The sequence below is a fragment of the Protopterus annectens genome, chromosome 9.part0, assembly GCF_019279795.1.
Source record: "Protopterus annectens isolate FY-2018-M chromosome 9.part0, PAN1.0, whole genome shotgun sequence".
In the NCBI taxonomy this organism is placed as follows: Eukaryota; Metazoa; Chordata; order Ceratodontiformes; family Protopteridae; genus Protopterus; species Protopterus annectens.
In genome coordinates this window covers 1,473,960,504-1,473,977,257 of record NC_056743.1, presented here as the reverse complement: position 1 = coordinate 1,473,977,257, position 16,754 = coordinate 1,473,960,504, and the positions used below count along the sequence as shown (strand labels likewise).

Below are 16,754 nucleotides of genomic sequence, written 5' to 3'. Positions count from 1 at the left end.
CTACATGAAAAGAGACGTAGAGGAGCTCTCAGATCTTGTAGCCTAGGCAAGTATGACCCTAGCTCTGTGTAGCATCCTACCGTCATCTAGAATGGTACCACAGTACAAGCCAAAAATTATTGACTTCAACAATTGGCTAAGTTTCTGGTGTCATTCTAAGGGGATCCAGTATCTATCTGCCTGGGATGACATGATCAACAGACCTTGATGCTTTGCCAGAGATGGCCTGCACCTGTCTCACCCCAGGGATTCCGGATACTGGCCAAGGCTCTTGCCACACCTATAGTGTCTTTTTAGGCAATGTCCTGAAGACAAAATTACCACCATAACAGCTATAAGCAAACAAAATTTGAGGGTAATGCTACTCAATGCTAGAAGTCAAGATCTCAAAATGCACTCGCCCGAAGCACTCCTTAAAATGGAGAACATCGACATCTGTGCAGTGACCGAGACTTAGTTCAGGGCTCTTTGAGAGCACCCCAGGACTGCCAGGCTATAATTCGTACCACACCTTTTGCCCCCTAAACCTGGAGCGAAGCACTAAAGGCGGTGGTTTCTCCATATTCATAAAGGATATGCACACCTCCAGACTAATAGCCCAACATAACACATCAGAGATACTTCAAGTACAACTAACACTGGGTAAAACTGCAATCCCAGGTTGTCGCCTGCTATATATCCTCCACCATGTCCCAAGACTCCCACTCCACATTCCTAAACGCACTGGAAAATATTAGGGTACAACCCAATACCCTTATATTGGGAAGGTTTAACTACCCCTCCATTAACTGGGAAAATTACTCCTGTACCAACACACTTGCTCAACGTTTTCTGGAATTCATTATTTCAAATGCCCTGGACCAACTTATTCTTACCCTCACCAGGGGAAGAAACATCCTTGACCTGGTCATTACTAACATGGGCGACCGTTGCTCTACAGCAGTAATCAACCCCTCCCTGGTCAGATCTGACCACAAGGTAATCACCATGGATCTCCATATCCCACTCTCTCCCCCCCCAAAGGAAACCACTGTAAAAAAAAAACTTCTCCATAGGTTCATAAGTAGGTACTAGGCTATCGGCCCAAGGGCCTAAGTAAGCCTAGCCAATAAGGTTCCCTGGCTTACGCCACCCAAGAATGTTATTTTCCTGTGCCCCTGTCAAGCAGAGCCACAGAAGTGATCCCTGGAGTGTATTTCCTATTTCTCCATCCACTCATCAAGATTTTTCTTGAAGAGTGCTAATGAGGAACTTTGTATGACATAGATGGGTAGCTTGTTCCAGAGTATGGGAAGTCTCTGGGACAGGAATCTATCCCTCCAGCATGTCCTTTTTATTGTGGTGACAAGGTTTACGTCCCTAGAGCGTGTAGCTCAGAGGATTGGGATTTATTTAGGTGTAGCATGCCCAACAACTGTGGGTTTGACATAGCTTAATACGTTAGGCAGAGATCACCTCTGAGAAGGCAATATGCTATGGAGTAAAGCTGGAGTTTTTTGAAACGGTCAGTGTAGGGCATCCGTTTGAGGCCAGTAATCCTCTTTGTAAGGTACTTCTGTGGCCTTTCCAGCTGCTGCTGCAGATGTCTTGTGAGGTACATTCCAAAAGGGGCATTGTACTCTATAATGGGTCTAATGAGTGTCGAGTAGAGGGGAACAATGACCTCATTTTTCCTGGATGAGAACCCTTTTGTGATGAGATGTGCCACATAGAAGGATTTCCTGACTACTGTGGTGATGTGATTATCAAAGGAGAGACTACTGTCCACCTGGGTCCCAAGGTCTCTTATCACACATTCGGCGTTAAGTAGACTGCTGCTTATGTGGTAGTTCATGGGTACAGAGTTTTTACCAAAAGGGATAATAATGCATTTTTTGGCATTGAGCTTGAGGCCATGGCTATCGGGCATCTCTCAGTGAGGCCCTTCTGTAGGATGTCCACATCATTTGGGGACTCTTATGGCTACTAGTTTGCAGTCATCTGCGAACTTCGTTGGCCAAAGGCCTTCTTTGTTAGCCTGTACTTCAGAGAAGTAGATACCAAACAGGAGAGGTCTGAGGACTGAACCATGTGGTACTCCACTTGTCACTGGTTTGAAGTCAGATTTGGAGTCTGCAACTTTTACAGTGTGGGTTCTGTCAGTGAGCCAGTTGGCAACCCATTTTTTGATTTAGGGAGTTATACCTAGTTTAATGAGTTTAGCTATAATTCCAGAATGGGGGATGGTGTTGAAAGCCTTGGCGAGGTCAAGATAGGCTGTGTGAACCACCTTACCCTCGTCTATGGCTTTGTTGACTGCCTCAAAGAAGTCGATCAGGTTCAGGAGGCATGATCTACCTTTCGCAAACCCGAACTGTGTGGGGTCCAGAGTTTGGAGGTTACCAATGTCTTTGTTTATCAGGTCCATGATGAGATGTTCCATGGCCTTACAGACCAGGCTCATCAGGCTAATAAGGAGATAGTTCCTGGGATCAGTGGTGGCTCATCCTTTGTGGAGTGGGATAACTATTACTGTGTGCCATTCAGTGGACACAAAGCCTGACGTGAGGCTATGATTGAACATGGTGCTTAGATGGGGAGCCAGTTCGTTCTGAAGTTCGTGTAAAACTCAGCCTGAGATATTGTCCCATGGTTGCTGTCTTTTTGGCTTTAGAGAGTGCAGCTTTTATCTGTGTAGTTGTGATTACAGGGACTCTGCATTCTTCCTGTATAGATATGGGCACTTTAGGGGGTGAGAGGGGGGTAAAGTTAGCTTTGTACTTATCTGCCAGGATGTTGGCAATATCAGTTGGTTCTGTAATTTTCTTGCCATTGTGTGCTGTAACTCTGAGGAGATCTGGGTGTTGCCATTGAGATTCTTGACATAGCTATAGAATAATTTGTGGTTGCCCCTAGAATCAGTGGAGATTTTTGTTTTCATAGCTAGCTTTGGAGGATCTTATAAGGGATCACAGCTTCTTACCGAGGCTGACCAAGGAGCTCTTCCACTCATGGGATTTTACGGTCTTTTGCAAGTTTCTTCCTTCTGTTGTAGAGTTTGTTTATGGCAGGGGACCACCAGATTGGCTTAATTGTTTTGGAGGATAACATCTTGGTTCTGTTTGGGATAGCACGATCCATGCACTCATGTGAGTGCTTATACAGTGCATTTGTGTAGGATTCAGCAGTCGTAACTGTATTGTCCATCTGCATGGTTGTCATGACGTTTGCCACTTCTGTCTTAATAAGCATGAACTTGGCTTTGGAGAAATGTTTTACCTTGTTTTCCTTAATGGGGGGTGGGGGTGGGGGGTGGATATCTTGGGTGATTAGCTTATGGTTGGATCTGACCAACAAGGTGTTGATTTCAGGTGTGGAACACCCGGTCGCTCATGCTGGTAATGACTGTCTAGGATATTGTTGCCTCTGGTGCAGGTGTGGATAAGTTGATCCAGGGCATTAGAATTTATGAATTCCAGAAAGCGTTGAGTGAAGGAGTTGGTACATGAGTAGTTTTCCCAGTTAATGGTGGGGTAGTTGAAATTGCCCATTATTAGGGTGTTTGGTTGAACCCTAATATTTTCCAGTATGTCATGAAAAGAGGAGTGGGAATCCTGGGGCATGGTGGGGAATCTGTAACAAGCTACAACTTGGATTGCAGTTTTGCCCAGAGTTAGTTGCATTTGGATAACCTCGGATGCATTATGCTGAGCAACTAGTCTGGAGGTGTGGATATCCTTAATGAATATGGACACGCCTCCACCTTTGGTGTTCTGGTCCAATTTTGGCCTTCTAAAAATAGAGGTGGCTAACGTCACGACGCCCATGCAAATGGAAAATAGGTGCATGACTGAATCATACACCAGTGCACTGTATGAGCACATACACAAGTGCATGGAACGGGCCATACCAAACAAAACCAAGACGCTCTCCTCCAAAAAAAAGGAAGCCAATCTGGTGGTGCCCCACCATAAACAAACTCTACAACAGAAGGAAAAAACTGTTGCAGAAAAGGGTGAAGTCCCAAGACTGAAAAAACTCCCTTGTCAGCCTCAGCAAAAAACTGAGATCCATCATCAAATCCTCTAAAGCTAGCTACGAAAACAAAATTACTGCAGATTCTAAAGACAACCACGAGGCATTCTATAGTTATGTGAAGAATCTACATGGCAATACTCAGATCTGCTCTGAGTTACAGCACAATGGCAATACATGTACAGAACCAACTGATATTGCCAACATATTGCCTGACAGGTTCAGTGCGAACTTTACCCCACTTCTTCCCCCTAAAGGGCCTATAACAATACCGGAGTAATGCCAAGTCCCTATTATCATGGCTACACAGGTAAAAAAACGCACTGTCCAAAGCCAAGAATACAGCTTCCATGGGACCTGATAATATCCCTGGCTGTGTTCTGCATGAATTACAAAGTGAACTGGCACCACACCTGAGTACCCTGTTCAATCACAGCCTCATTTCAGGCTTTGTTCCTACCGAATAGTGCACTGCTATGATCATCTCACTCCACAAAGGGGGAGTGACTACAGACCCTGGGAACTACTGCCCCATTAGCCTGACAAGTCTGTTATGTAAGGCTATGGAGCACATCATCATGGACCTTTATAAATAAGGACATAGGGAATCTCCAAATTCTAGACCCCACACAGTTTGGGTTTGTGAAAGGTAGATCATGCCTGCTCAACCTGATAGACTTCTTTGAGTCTGTCACCAAAGTTGTGGATGAGGGCAGGGTAGTTCACACAGCCTAACTAGATCTTGCCAAGGCCTTCAACACCATCCCTCACTCAGGAATCATAGATAGACTTACTAAACTAGGCATGAACCCATATGTCATAAGATGGCTTGCCAACTGGTTCACTGATAGAACCCACACTGTGAAAGTAGCGGTCTCCGAATCTGACTACTGACTAGTTGCAAGTGGTGTCCCACAGGGATCGGTCCTAGGTTCTCTCGTGTTTGGCATCTACTTCTCTGAGGTTCAAGCCAACACAAAGGGACTCTGGCTGACCAAGTTCACAGATGATTGCAAACTGGGAACCATCATTGATTCACCAACTGATATAGACATTCTACAAAAAGGCCTCACGGACACCAATGACTGATGCCAGAACCATGGCCTTAAGCTCAATGCCAGAAAGTGCATAGTCATTCCCTTTGGGAAAAATTCGGAGCCCATGAGCTACCACATAGGCGGTAGTCCACTAAACAGCGAAGGTGTGTTGAGACCTGGGGACACAGGTTGACAGCAACCTCTCCTTTGATAACGACACTGCCACTGTAGTCAGAAAGTCTTTCCATGTGGCACATCTCATTACAAAAGGTTTCTCATCCAAGAAGAAAGAGGTCATAATCCTTCTCTACTCATCCCTCATTAGATGTATTATAGAATACAGTGCCTCACTTGGTATGTACCTCACTAGACACCTACAGCAAATGGAAAGGCCACAGAGATACCTCACTAAGAAGATCTTAGGCCTTAGACGCATGCCCTATATGGACAGACTCAAACAAACTCCAGCTGTACTCTGTCTCTTATCGCCTACTTAGAGGCGATCTCTGCTTGACCTACAAAGCCATGTCTGGCCCAGAGCTGGTAGATATGCTACACCTAAAGAAATCCCAATCCCTCCATGCCACACGCTCCAGGGACCTAAACCACATTACCACAATAAACAGAACATGCTGGAGGGACAGGTTACTAACCCAGAGACTTCCCATACTCTGGAACAGACTTCCCATTCACGTCAAGCAGAACACTTCACTGGCCCTCTTTAAGAGAAATCTTGATAAGTGGATGGGCAATAAGAAGTTTATCCATGGGATCACTTCAATGGCCTTGCTTGACAGGGACACTTGGAACTAACTTTGGGTGGCATGATGCCCGGGAAACTTCTTGGGCTAGGCTTATATAGGCTCCAGAGCCGTTAGCCTAGTACACACTTATGAACAAGAATGCTGATTAGAACAACAAAAAGGTTCATGTTTCATAGCATCACATGTTTTGCGACAAGTACTGAATTAACTATGTTTTAATTCTTCGGATGCTGCCATGCACCTCTGCAATGATTCTTTGCATAAATCCAAAGCTCCAGCTGGATGAACATAAGCAAAGGAGGCATTGTCCAGATAAGGGAAACGGGAGTGCTTTTTTGTCTGATTTTCAGGGCAAGATCTCTGTGCCTGCCCATGTGGGAGACTTTGCCTCTCACACCCCTCTCACTTACCGTTTCCTTTCACTATGTAGCTGGTATATGTAAGAAAAAAGTGATTCACTCTTGTTTCTGTGATAGAAACAATATAGACAACAATTTCCTATGACAAACACCAATTGATATGGTGTAGCTTGTCCAGTTTTGATTGGCAAGTTGCAATGTAATTCATTTCATACAGGACCACTAGTGGGGAAGTTGGGCAAACTTTCCTAATTTGATTCTTTGTGTAACGTCCAGTCTGGATGCAAAATGAAAGATATTTATTATTGCAGCTCCTTGTTGGGGATTTGCCCGACATCCACTTTACATATATAAATTCCACAATTACACAACCACAGATGTAAGGAAATACTACGAACAGCGGTGAATCACTCCCTGCTAGCTGTTGAAGAGGAACAGCACCACCCTTTATTTTCTGTGTCAATCACCAGTTGCTTGTAGTGAGTTGCAGCCTTATCCATTGCAAGAAAAAGTAAGTTTTATGAAATTTAGACAATATTTTCAATAGCAGAATAAAATTACAGCCTGTTGCAGTCTAAAATCTCCAGTGCCATCCCAGACCTGTTTTCTTCTGTGACACACCCCTCATTCCGTTTACTGCCTTTTTATGAGAAGAATCATAAGTCTGTGTTAACCAGCCCTGGAATTCAGTGCACGTGTTGTGTCTTGGTGTAATATATGCACATTTGGTTTGGTGAAGCACAGATTATGAGCCTTCAGTTGCTGAAGTTGTTACATCATATGCAGACAATCCAGTATGTTTTTTTTCTTTCAGTGACAACTGACTAAAGCTGGGCTCATGGCAGATGATGTAAATCAATGGTTAACAGCATGAACTAGCTAAATGTTCAACTCTTTGTATTCCACAAATGTACCCAGAAACAAACATTGAACTGATTTTACTTTAGTGACCCCATAGTACAAAACTGAAGCGTAAATATGCCTATACTATGTAGCTATTTTGGTGGTCTGCTATTTAACCTGTAGTATGCAATTTCTACAGTGCAAGGATGTCTGCTTTGAGCTATGTATAACAAAAAATGTAATAATGCTGTGATGCTGAAAATGAAAATATAAACATTTGTTTTCAGGTTTTGTTTTGGCAGCTACAGTCCCTCGACACACATTTGGACTAGTGCAGAGTAAGCTGTTCCCATATTACTTCTTTTCGGTGCTGGGCTGTGCTTTCCTTAACCTGATCATTTATGCCTTGTATCATCCACGAGAGCTGCTAAATACCCAAGAATCTATACAGGTACTGTATCTTTTGTCTGTCACACCAGTCTTTGCATTGCTGCACTTTTCATGTGTTGTGTGTGCGTGTGTTGTTTCAACCTTAGGTGATAAGATGTCTCCCACCCTTAAACCACAGGAAAAATGGTATTTCTTGAGAATCAAGGTTGCTAGCTGAGCCTCCTTAAAAAACATGTAAAAAGAATCACCAACTGTAGCCAATCTCAGCTGAGACTTCAGAGTACAGGCAGTCCTCGGGTTAAGGACGAGATCTGTTTTTTCAGTCTGTCCTCAAGTTGTTTGTATGCAAGTTGAAACACGTGCATATGATTCTTATTAAATGCCAGTCAAATGTTTAACTCAGTCAAGTATTTATTTTATTTTTCTTTGCATATAAAACACTTTAGAAACGCTTCCAAACAAAAAAAAAATCTTACATATAATAGTGTATAATAGTGTATCATGTAGCTATGATTCCTTACTTCCTATGCTTCCTTACTGCCTACCAACAAAACTGGTTTAAGACATCTTGTTATTAAATGCAGTGTTTATGAGGACTTTTTCACACACACAGATATACCTCTCAACTGTACAGATTTTCGCAGGATGTCCAGATTTTTGCCTCATGTTTTTGATTCATTTTTCATAAAACTGTGGTTTAGTAAAAGTAGTGGCAAATCATTGACTGAAGTTAGAAAATAATGACAGTTATTTGAGTTTCAAAATTCATACCCTTCAGAAAATTCATGCTAATGCAAAACCTGTTATTCATTTAACTTTCTAAGTTTGTAAGAGCAACATTTATTAAAATTGTCCCTGTTTTGGGGCATTTGTCCCACTTTCTTTTATTTATGACTTTGTCCAGATTTCTTGCTCTAAGAGCTTTAGAGGTAACACACACACACACACACACACACACACACACACACACACACACACACACACACACACACACACACACACACACACACTCTTAACCTTACTTTACCTATTCCATAACTAACCCCCTCCCCTTATGCAACCACCCACCTCTTAACTGCTACCAGGGGATTGCTCTCACTCTTCACTCTCTCTCTTACACACACACTCTTCCTCATTCATACCTGCATTCCCTCACACATCACTCTCGCTCTCCCGATCTCTCTCTTTCTCACACGCGTGCACACACACACACACACACGCACACACACACACACACACACACACACACACACACACACACACACACACACTCTTAACCCTACTTTACCTATTCCATAACTAACCCCCTCCACTTATGCAACCCCCCCCACCTCTTAACTGCTACCAGGGATGCCTCACTCTCTCTCTCTTACACACTCTCCTCCCCATTCATACCTGCATTACCTCACACATCACTCTCTCTCCCTCCTCTCTCTTCACTTCACACACACACACACACACACACACACACACACACACACACACACACACACACACACATACATATTGGCAGCTTTAATAATTTTATTTTTTTACGTTATTTCTGACATTGCGGCAGCCCGTTCGTATCTATGGATTGTCCGCATGTCAGATGTCCATAACCTTGAGACTGTCTGTAATCAAGCAATTATAACTTATTTAGAAATTGATAGCTCTTTACTGAAAAAAAATGTTTACATGACATGCATTATTTATATAAGATTCAACACATAGTTCATTGTCCGTTCACTTGAGATGAGAACATAAATGTATGCTATAGGGTATTTGGCCAAATTAAATTAGGATATGTCTCATCTTTCATCTCTGTTCTGCATGTCTGCTCCTATTAGTACCTAATAAGTTGCAGCTTACATGCTGTATTCCTATCCTATGTGGCCAGTGACTAATTGATACACTTTATATACCTAGAGTCACTGGCTATGCACATGCATTAGTGCATCTTATCTGTGATATGATAAGTAGATGTCATTTGCCGTATTAAAAATGGGCAACAAGTATTAACTTATGCATGGCAACCAGTCAAGTTATGACCCTTAAATGTTATGCTGTTGTAATCATAATTGCAGCTAGTCAGGACCATGCTGTGAACTGTCTAGCTGTCCCAGTGACTGGATGCATCTGTCTTGTATCCGTTATGTCAGGTAATGTGACACCCTTTCCATGAAAGAATGAATATTTCTAGCAATGTATTAATTATAAGTATTGTGCCAAGAGCCATACTAGGGCTGTGCATGTGCTAGGTCTAAGATAACTTACAGCGTTCAATGACAGTGGACTGAACAAGGTTAAATATGACTGACTCCTTTTCCAGTAGGATATATATAATAACAAAAGATGTAATCTGCCTATAACTGTGGCAAACATAGATTAATTCATAAATTGTTGTTATAGTACTAGAAAAAAATAGGTTTTATATGAAGATAGGTCTACTACCAATATTCATATGTACGGATGACGGAGGTTGTAAAACTAATACAAGCTCAACCTGTACATATATGTGAATCTTTGTTTTAAGTTATAGGACGTGGTGAATCTGCTCAGGATAAGACAGCACCATAGCCCCAGAGCCTTTAACCTAGACTTGTGGAGGGTCATTACAGAAAACTGGAGATAAGATTATGATTAGTTGACAGTGCTGATATAAAGCAAAATGTATAATTTGGCCTTGATTAAAAAACAGTCAGTTTGTAGCAGTTATTAAAACTAATTCAAGTAAGTAAAATAAAAAAAATAATAGCAGGTTTTAAATAATTTAATGGCAGATATGTACAAGCACCCAATATAAAGAAACTCCGAGATGTAGCTCACAAATAACCAGCCTTATTCAAGTTAAACAGTAAGGACAGGTAGACCCAAACACATCATGTAACTGTATTCAGCATCACAGTCCATCTTTTTAAGGCTGTCATACTTTAGAGCTGTTGTAAAGTAACCTAGAAGTGGATGTAGCATTAGCAGACTGGACACTCCATTTTTAGAGGGGCTGTAGTGCAGGGGTTTAGCATCTAACCAATTAGTGCTAGTCCCCAGTCCTGGAGATCAGTTTCAGACTCCTTTGACCATCCTTTGTTCTGTTTGGAATTGAGTTTTGATAGGATGTATGGACCCTTTTTTGCCCCAGTGTTATGCTGTTGAGAAAACCCTACCCCCTTAATCTGCTAAGAAGCTGTGTGCATGTGTGTGTGTGTGTGTGTGTGTGTGTGTGTGTGTGTGTGTGTGTGTGTGTGTGTGTTTTGGGAGTCATGTCTTCATCAAGTCAGTGGTTTGTCAAACTAGAGTGCAACAAAAGAGAAGTACTGTAACTGGAATCATCAAACCTACCCAATGAGTGCTAATTAACTTGCCTCCCCTTTTGCAGTACCCATCCTACTGCTTGCTCCAGTATTTTAATGGATTTGGTTTTAATCATAGTGTTCCATAGAGTTGCACTTCATTGAGCCTGCAGTTTTTTATGTTTATGGGATGTATCTGTCTATGTGGATTAATAGCTAGCTAGATAGAAAGAGGTAGTATATGTATATGTGTGTGTGTGTGTATATATATATATATATATATATATATATATATATATATATATATATATACACAAATGTATGTGACAGTTTAAAACGCATTTTCTTTTTATTGTTGAGATTGTTTTGTGCATTATATTGCTGGAACTTTTAACACACCCTTTTAGAAGTAAATATTTCAAATTAGTTAGTTAATTGGCATTATATGCTGACATCTCTGGGTCTATATTAAAAGACCGAAGAGGTGCTTCGGCGAACACCTCTTGGTCAACACGTAATGAGCGAACACACTAAAGTGTGAACACTCAAAACAGCGGTTTCTTTCCCTGGGAAGAAACCACTAGCGCACACACACTTTAACGTGGGGGGACTTCGCCCGTCACACCCCCCAACTTGGGGGCTGTGCCCCCCACAACCCCCCTAACTGAATATACCAACTCCGAGATCGCACAACAGTGAGGAAAGGGACAAAAACATGGGGTTGGCCAAGCGATTTCTTTCCCAGGGAAAGAAATCGCTGTTTTGAGCATTTGCTCATTACATGTCGACCAAGAGGTGTTTGCCGAAACACCTCTTCGGTCTTTTAGTATAGACCCGGCATCCCTCACATTTGTTTGGCAATGCTTTCTTTCCAGACCAGCTGCCCCCATAGATTTCTTATTTGATGGTAAAGTAATGGCTGCAGTTTTCTCTCTGGTGTCAGGTGGAGTCCCAGAAAAGTAGTGTCATGATCTGCTTTTCAGTTTCTAAATAAATCACATGTGAATGTCTTTTTTAAGGTCAAGAGTCAGGTCAGTGGCTTTACAGTTTCTGAAAACCCTTGGAATGAACTTACTAATAGAGGTATTACTCAGGACTTGCTATTTTTTTCCATTAGCACTAAGTTATATAGTACCACTTGTTAGTGAAAGAACCATCCTTCATCCTCCTTGTATATAGAATTTCCCTATTAAACTGACTAAATTCATAAAGAATAATGTATTATAGGGGAACATAAAAAGAAGAGGAACTGTTGCTCGTCCGAATACGTTTCTGTTCCCAGTGGCTGCATGATCTTCCTCAGCAAGGCACCCACCTCCTCAGATGGAGAGACAATTGAAGGTTCTCTTTGTTTACTTTCGTGTAGAGCAATAAGTAGACAGTTCTGTGACAGAAAACTTTTGACGGTGCATTTGGCCACGGTTGGTACTGGTAAATGTTACTGAGTTGCTCTGAGGAATACCTTGAATCACTATTTAACTCATTAACACCTATGTGGTTTGGAATGTTACACTTCTAGCAGCCTACACGTATCTTGCATAGAGAATTTTCTGAAAAATAAATTAAAAAAACATAAAATAAGGAAATATAAATATAGTAAGATGTATTCTTTACAGTGACAATAGTCAGTGCAGTCATAGTCTTTTCCATAAATACTGTAATATTTTATGTTGTAGACAAACTCAAATTATATTTTCTCTGAACTTTCACAAACCTGTTCATATCTTGACAACTATTCAATCAATATTTTATTTTTTTTTTGTTGTTTGTCTTTCGGCTTTTCCCGCTTAGGGGTCGCCACAGCGGAACTCCGGTCCGCTAATGATTGGCAGTAGATTTTCACAAACGCCGAGGTGCCAGCTCGACATCCAACCTTCAACGAAGGCACGCCCATTTACGCATGTCTTTCGAACGCCACCCAACCGCAGGGAGGACATGCAGACTCCACACAGAAGGCACTCCCTGCACTCCAGCTGAGAATCAAATGGGAGAACCTCTTGCTGTGAGGCAACAACGCTACCGCTATTTTATTTTTTTGTAGTACTGCAAAATCTCCCATCTGTTATCTCATACAAATGCATGTTTTTTTTATTCTTCACATGACTTAATTATCTGGCTGTTTGTTTACCTGTCTTCACCTATGAAAGTTTATATTAAATGTAACGTTAACTGATAATCCACTACCGCAGCCGAGGTCTTCCTGCACTAAATTATAATTTATCTGCTTGTAGCCCATCCATTATAGGATTGTGAATTTTGTCAGAGCTTCAGTGCAGTCATTAGGTTTACAAGATTAAAACCTCAGAGCACCTTCTTGCTGAAAGAGAAACTGGAAGAACTGAAGGTAGGTGGGTAGCCTTCATGATGAGTCTAGGTGGAGGAGTCTAGGCCAGCTAACAAAAACATAAATCTCAACATTCCCCAAAGGTCTAGAGAACAGAAGAATGCCAAGCAGAAACACCATAAACTAGGAACAGAAAGGACAAAAGAAAAATAATTCTTGCTAAACTGTTTGATTCTTTTAAATGGGCCCATTACTGTTAGATAATAAAACATTTGTTGACTACTTGAGTCATTCATGTTTGATCAGTTGATTCCTGTTCTGCTGACAATGTTTGCCATTGTAGCACCAATACCACTAATCTGTCGTAATAAAGCTTTCCAATTAACCAAGGTTGAATTGTGTCAGAATTTGTAAATTTAGATTCTTGGGGTAATGAGGGATGTGAGGGGCATCTCCCTGCAGGAAATACATTTTATTTTATTTATTTGTTTATTTGTGAACACTGTTGTTGACTAGTTGTAGTTTACAAACCAGGAGTCAAGTACAATTTTATTGATTAATATGTATTTTCCTGTTCAAATAAATATTTCAGGATCACACCAACAGTTGTGGGGAACCATTGTTAGCCTTCAGTGGCAAAACGTGAATTCAGCATTTAAAAGAGGGAGCCATCAAAGGTCCATACCACGGTGGGTTTCACATATGAAACATTCAGTACATGTAGGGCACAAAAGAGTGATGGAAGAATATGTTAACTGGCTTTCCATGCAAAGAAAACCTTTAGATACACACACACACACACACACACACACACACACACACACACACACACACACACACACACACACACATTTTTGTTCTATTGATGAATGCTTACACAAAGATTTTGAAGCACTTCTTACAGCTTAGGGAGAAGCGATAATATTATTTTAAAATGCAATATTTTGTAAGTATTGGCTCTCTGCAAGGATATTACAGCATACTTCTCAGACTCTTGGCGCAAAAAATCTAGACATGACCTGCCATAATGGGGAGATAAAGGCCTGAAAATAGGGACACATTTTAAATATTGCTCTTATATACTTAGAAAAGTTGCTAGAACAACAGAATTTGTGTTAGCGTGCATTTGTAAGGACATGAAGTCTGAAACTCAAATGCATGTCATTTTGTAGTGACTTTAATTCTTAGATCATCCCATTGATTTGTCAAAAAAAGAAAATTTTATGAGTAACAGACTAAAAATATGTGGCAAATATATAGACATTCTGCAAAAATCTGTACAGTTCTGAGGTATGTATCACAGTGGTTCAGATGTTGGAGTTCATCCTTCCCATCACTTTATTTTCAGGTTTAGCTTTTGGCTGGGATGCCTTCTATGAAACGTTTGTATGCCTTCCTGTACTTCTGTGAATTTTCACCAGGTGTTTGACTTTCTTCCAGTATGCTGTAGATGAATTTGAGAGTCCTCCAAATTGCCCATAGGTTTGAGTGCTGCATATGTGCGCATTTGTGTGTGTATGTGGGAGGGAGGTTGCACATCTAACAAAGGAAAATGGGAACAATGCCAAGCAAACAATCACAAATACCATAAGATCTCTAGTTATATACATTTTTAAGTTGATGCACTTAAAGTTTCATGACTACCTTTTTAAGCACTTATCTTCCAAATCGTGCAGGGTTTTATACGTGGCAGTCCTGCTGTAAATTTGTGTCTACCCATCCTGTCATTAAGACTAACCTTAAAGGTAATCAGAGCAGTACTTTGTGTGACTTGTATTGTGTAACTTATTCCATAATATGAGAGTAAGTTAATTTAGGAGGCTTTATCCCAGCATGTCTTGTTTATCTGTTGGTGTGGAATCTGTCAGATAGCTAATTCCAGAGGATAACACTGGGGTTTACATTGTTTGTTTAACATTATAGCAGTACATGCAGAATAGTGTCAAAAGCCTTGGCCAGATCAAGGTAAGCAGTGTGTTCTGAGTATTCACTGTCCACAACCTCTGTAACCTGCTTTAGAGTTGCATACTAGGTTCAGGAGATATGTCCCGTCCAGGAGATATGTCCCATCCTTTCACAAAACCAAACTGAATTGTATCTCAAGCAGTTAAGATGCCCATGTCTGCAGAAATGAGTTTTTGTGTGATATGATGTTCCATGGCTTTGCATATAAGGCTGGTGAGGCTGATATGCCTGTAATTGTCTAAATTTGTAGAGCAGGCAGCCCTTATTTATGTAGGGGAATCATGGTGGCTATTCTACAGGCATATAACAGACTATGTGAATTGGCTGAAGTTGAGCAGTTAAAGCAGAGGCTCAGAGAGTGCATCCCTTGCACTAATGAAAATGCAGCCTGGTATGTTGTGTGGTCCCATAGAAGTATTATTTTTACTTTTTGTCAAGGATCTTAAAATTCATTCTAAGGTGGTTTCGGGGGAATTCCATTTTCAGGAATACTAGGGAGATCATTACGGTAGATGGGATAAATAAGCAGTAAATTTGTCTGCTGATGTGTTGGCTGTATCCTTGGAATTGGAACATTTGATATTACAATAGATAAGCTCAATGCAGTACTGAACATTATGTCTTAATTTTCTGGCATAACTGAAGAATGATTTGTAGTTTCTTAATTGTAGAAAGATGTATAGTTTCCCTTTGGTATCTGTAGTGACTTTAAACTTGTACTCTGTTCCCTAGCAGGCCTCTTCAGTGTGGTCGTGAGGTAAGGGGATGGAAATTTTATACAACATTAAATAATTCTCCTTCTTTTGTTGTACACTTTATTTATATTGGAGTTCCATCAGAGAGGTTTGTTCCTGAATTAATAAGTATGTTTAAGGTGGTCAGGTACTGACTTTCCTATGCAGCTATTTAGTTGTTGGTAAAGGGTGGAGGTGAATATGGAAGCCCTCTCAATTAGATTTGTTTGTCAAGGGATTTTTGGAATTCTATTTAGGTCTTCTGCAAGCTGAGGTAAGTTTGCCCTTGGGAAGTCCATAAAGATGGCCTTGTTTGGCGGTAGAGTGGTACCACTCAGACTGAAAGAGAAGATTATTGACTTGTGGTCAGATAAAACTGTCAATGAGGAGATTCAGGGTAGAGTACAGGTGGGGGCAAGGTTGGTAAGAGCCAGATCAAGGATGTTAGAAACTCTAGTGGGTTGTTTTGCAGTTTGCTCTGGTACATTACTTAGCATTAATAAAGTCTAGGATATTTCTCCAAGCAAAAAGGCATTTGGTTTGATACCCCCTGATGGTGTTAAGGTAATTTCCATTATCTTTGAAGGACATTGATGGAGGTATGTAGCTAGCAGAGAAATAATAGTTGGATTTGTTAATGATGATTTGGATTTCTAGGAGCTCCAAGGTAGGGTCAATGGTAATTTGATACAAGTTTATAGTTGTTCTGGCAAATATGGCTACTCCCCCACAGTTACCCAAGATCTTAAATGCTGATAGGTGCTAAACTCTGATATAGAGAGAGTGTTGTCACTGCCTTGAAACCATGTGTCAGTAACTACACAGATAAGAAAGTGCTTGTGTTGCAGGAGGGCCATAGGTTCAAGCATCTTTGGATTTAAACATTTGAGTTTGCGTTTGCTATCCAGGAATTTGTAGTAGAGAGACTTTGTCTAAAATGGCATTATGGAAGCAGAAACAGCATTAGCCAGTATACAGAAGCCCTGGTATGATAGATGTAAGCCAACCCTGGTCAAACAGGAAATGTCATGTACCATCTTATTCTAGGCCGACACATACTGGATCCCCTTAGAATGACACTGTCTACCTAGG

The 16,754-nt window shown here is 41.0% G+C and overlaps 1 protein-coding gene across 1 annotated transcript in view; it reads left to right on the top strand.

Annotated features, from left to right (window-relative positions):
* The window catches only part of TMEM205 (transmembrane protein 205), a 395,701-nt gene that overhangs the window by 327,310 nt on the left and 51,637 nt on the right, over positions 1 to 16,754 (top strand). Inside the window, exon 3 of the mRNA XM_044084414.1 lies at positions 7,305 to 7,468. Coding sequence (XP_043940349.1) covers positions 7,305 to 7,468 — 164 coding nt within the window. The remainder of the gene's footprint in view (positions 1 to 7,304; positions 7,469 to 16,754) is intronic.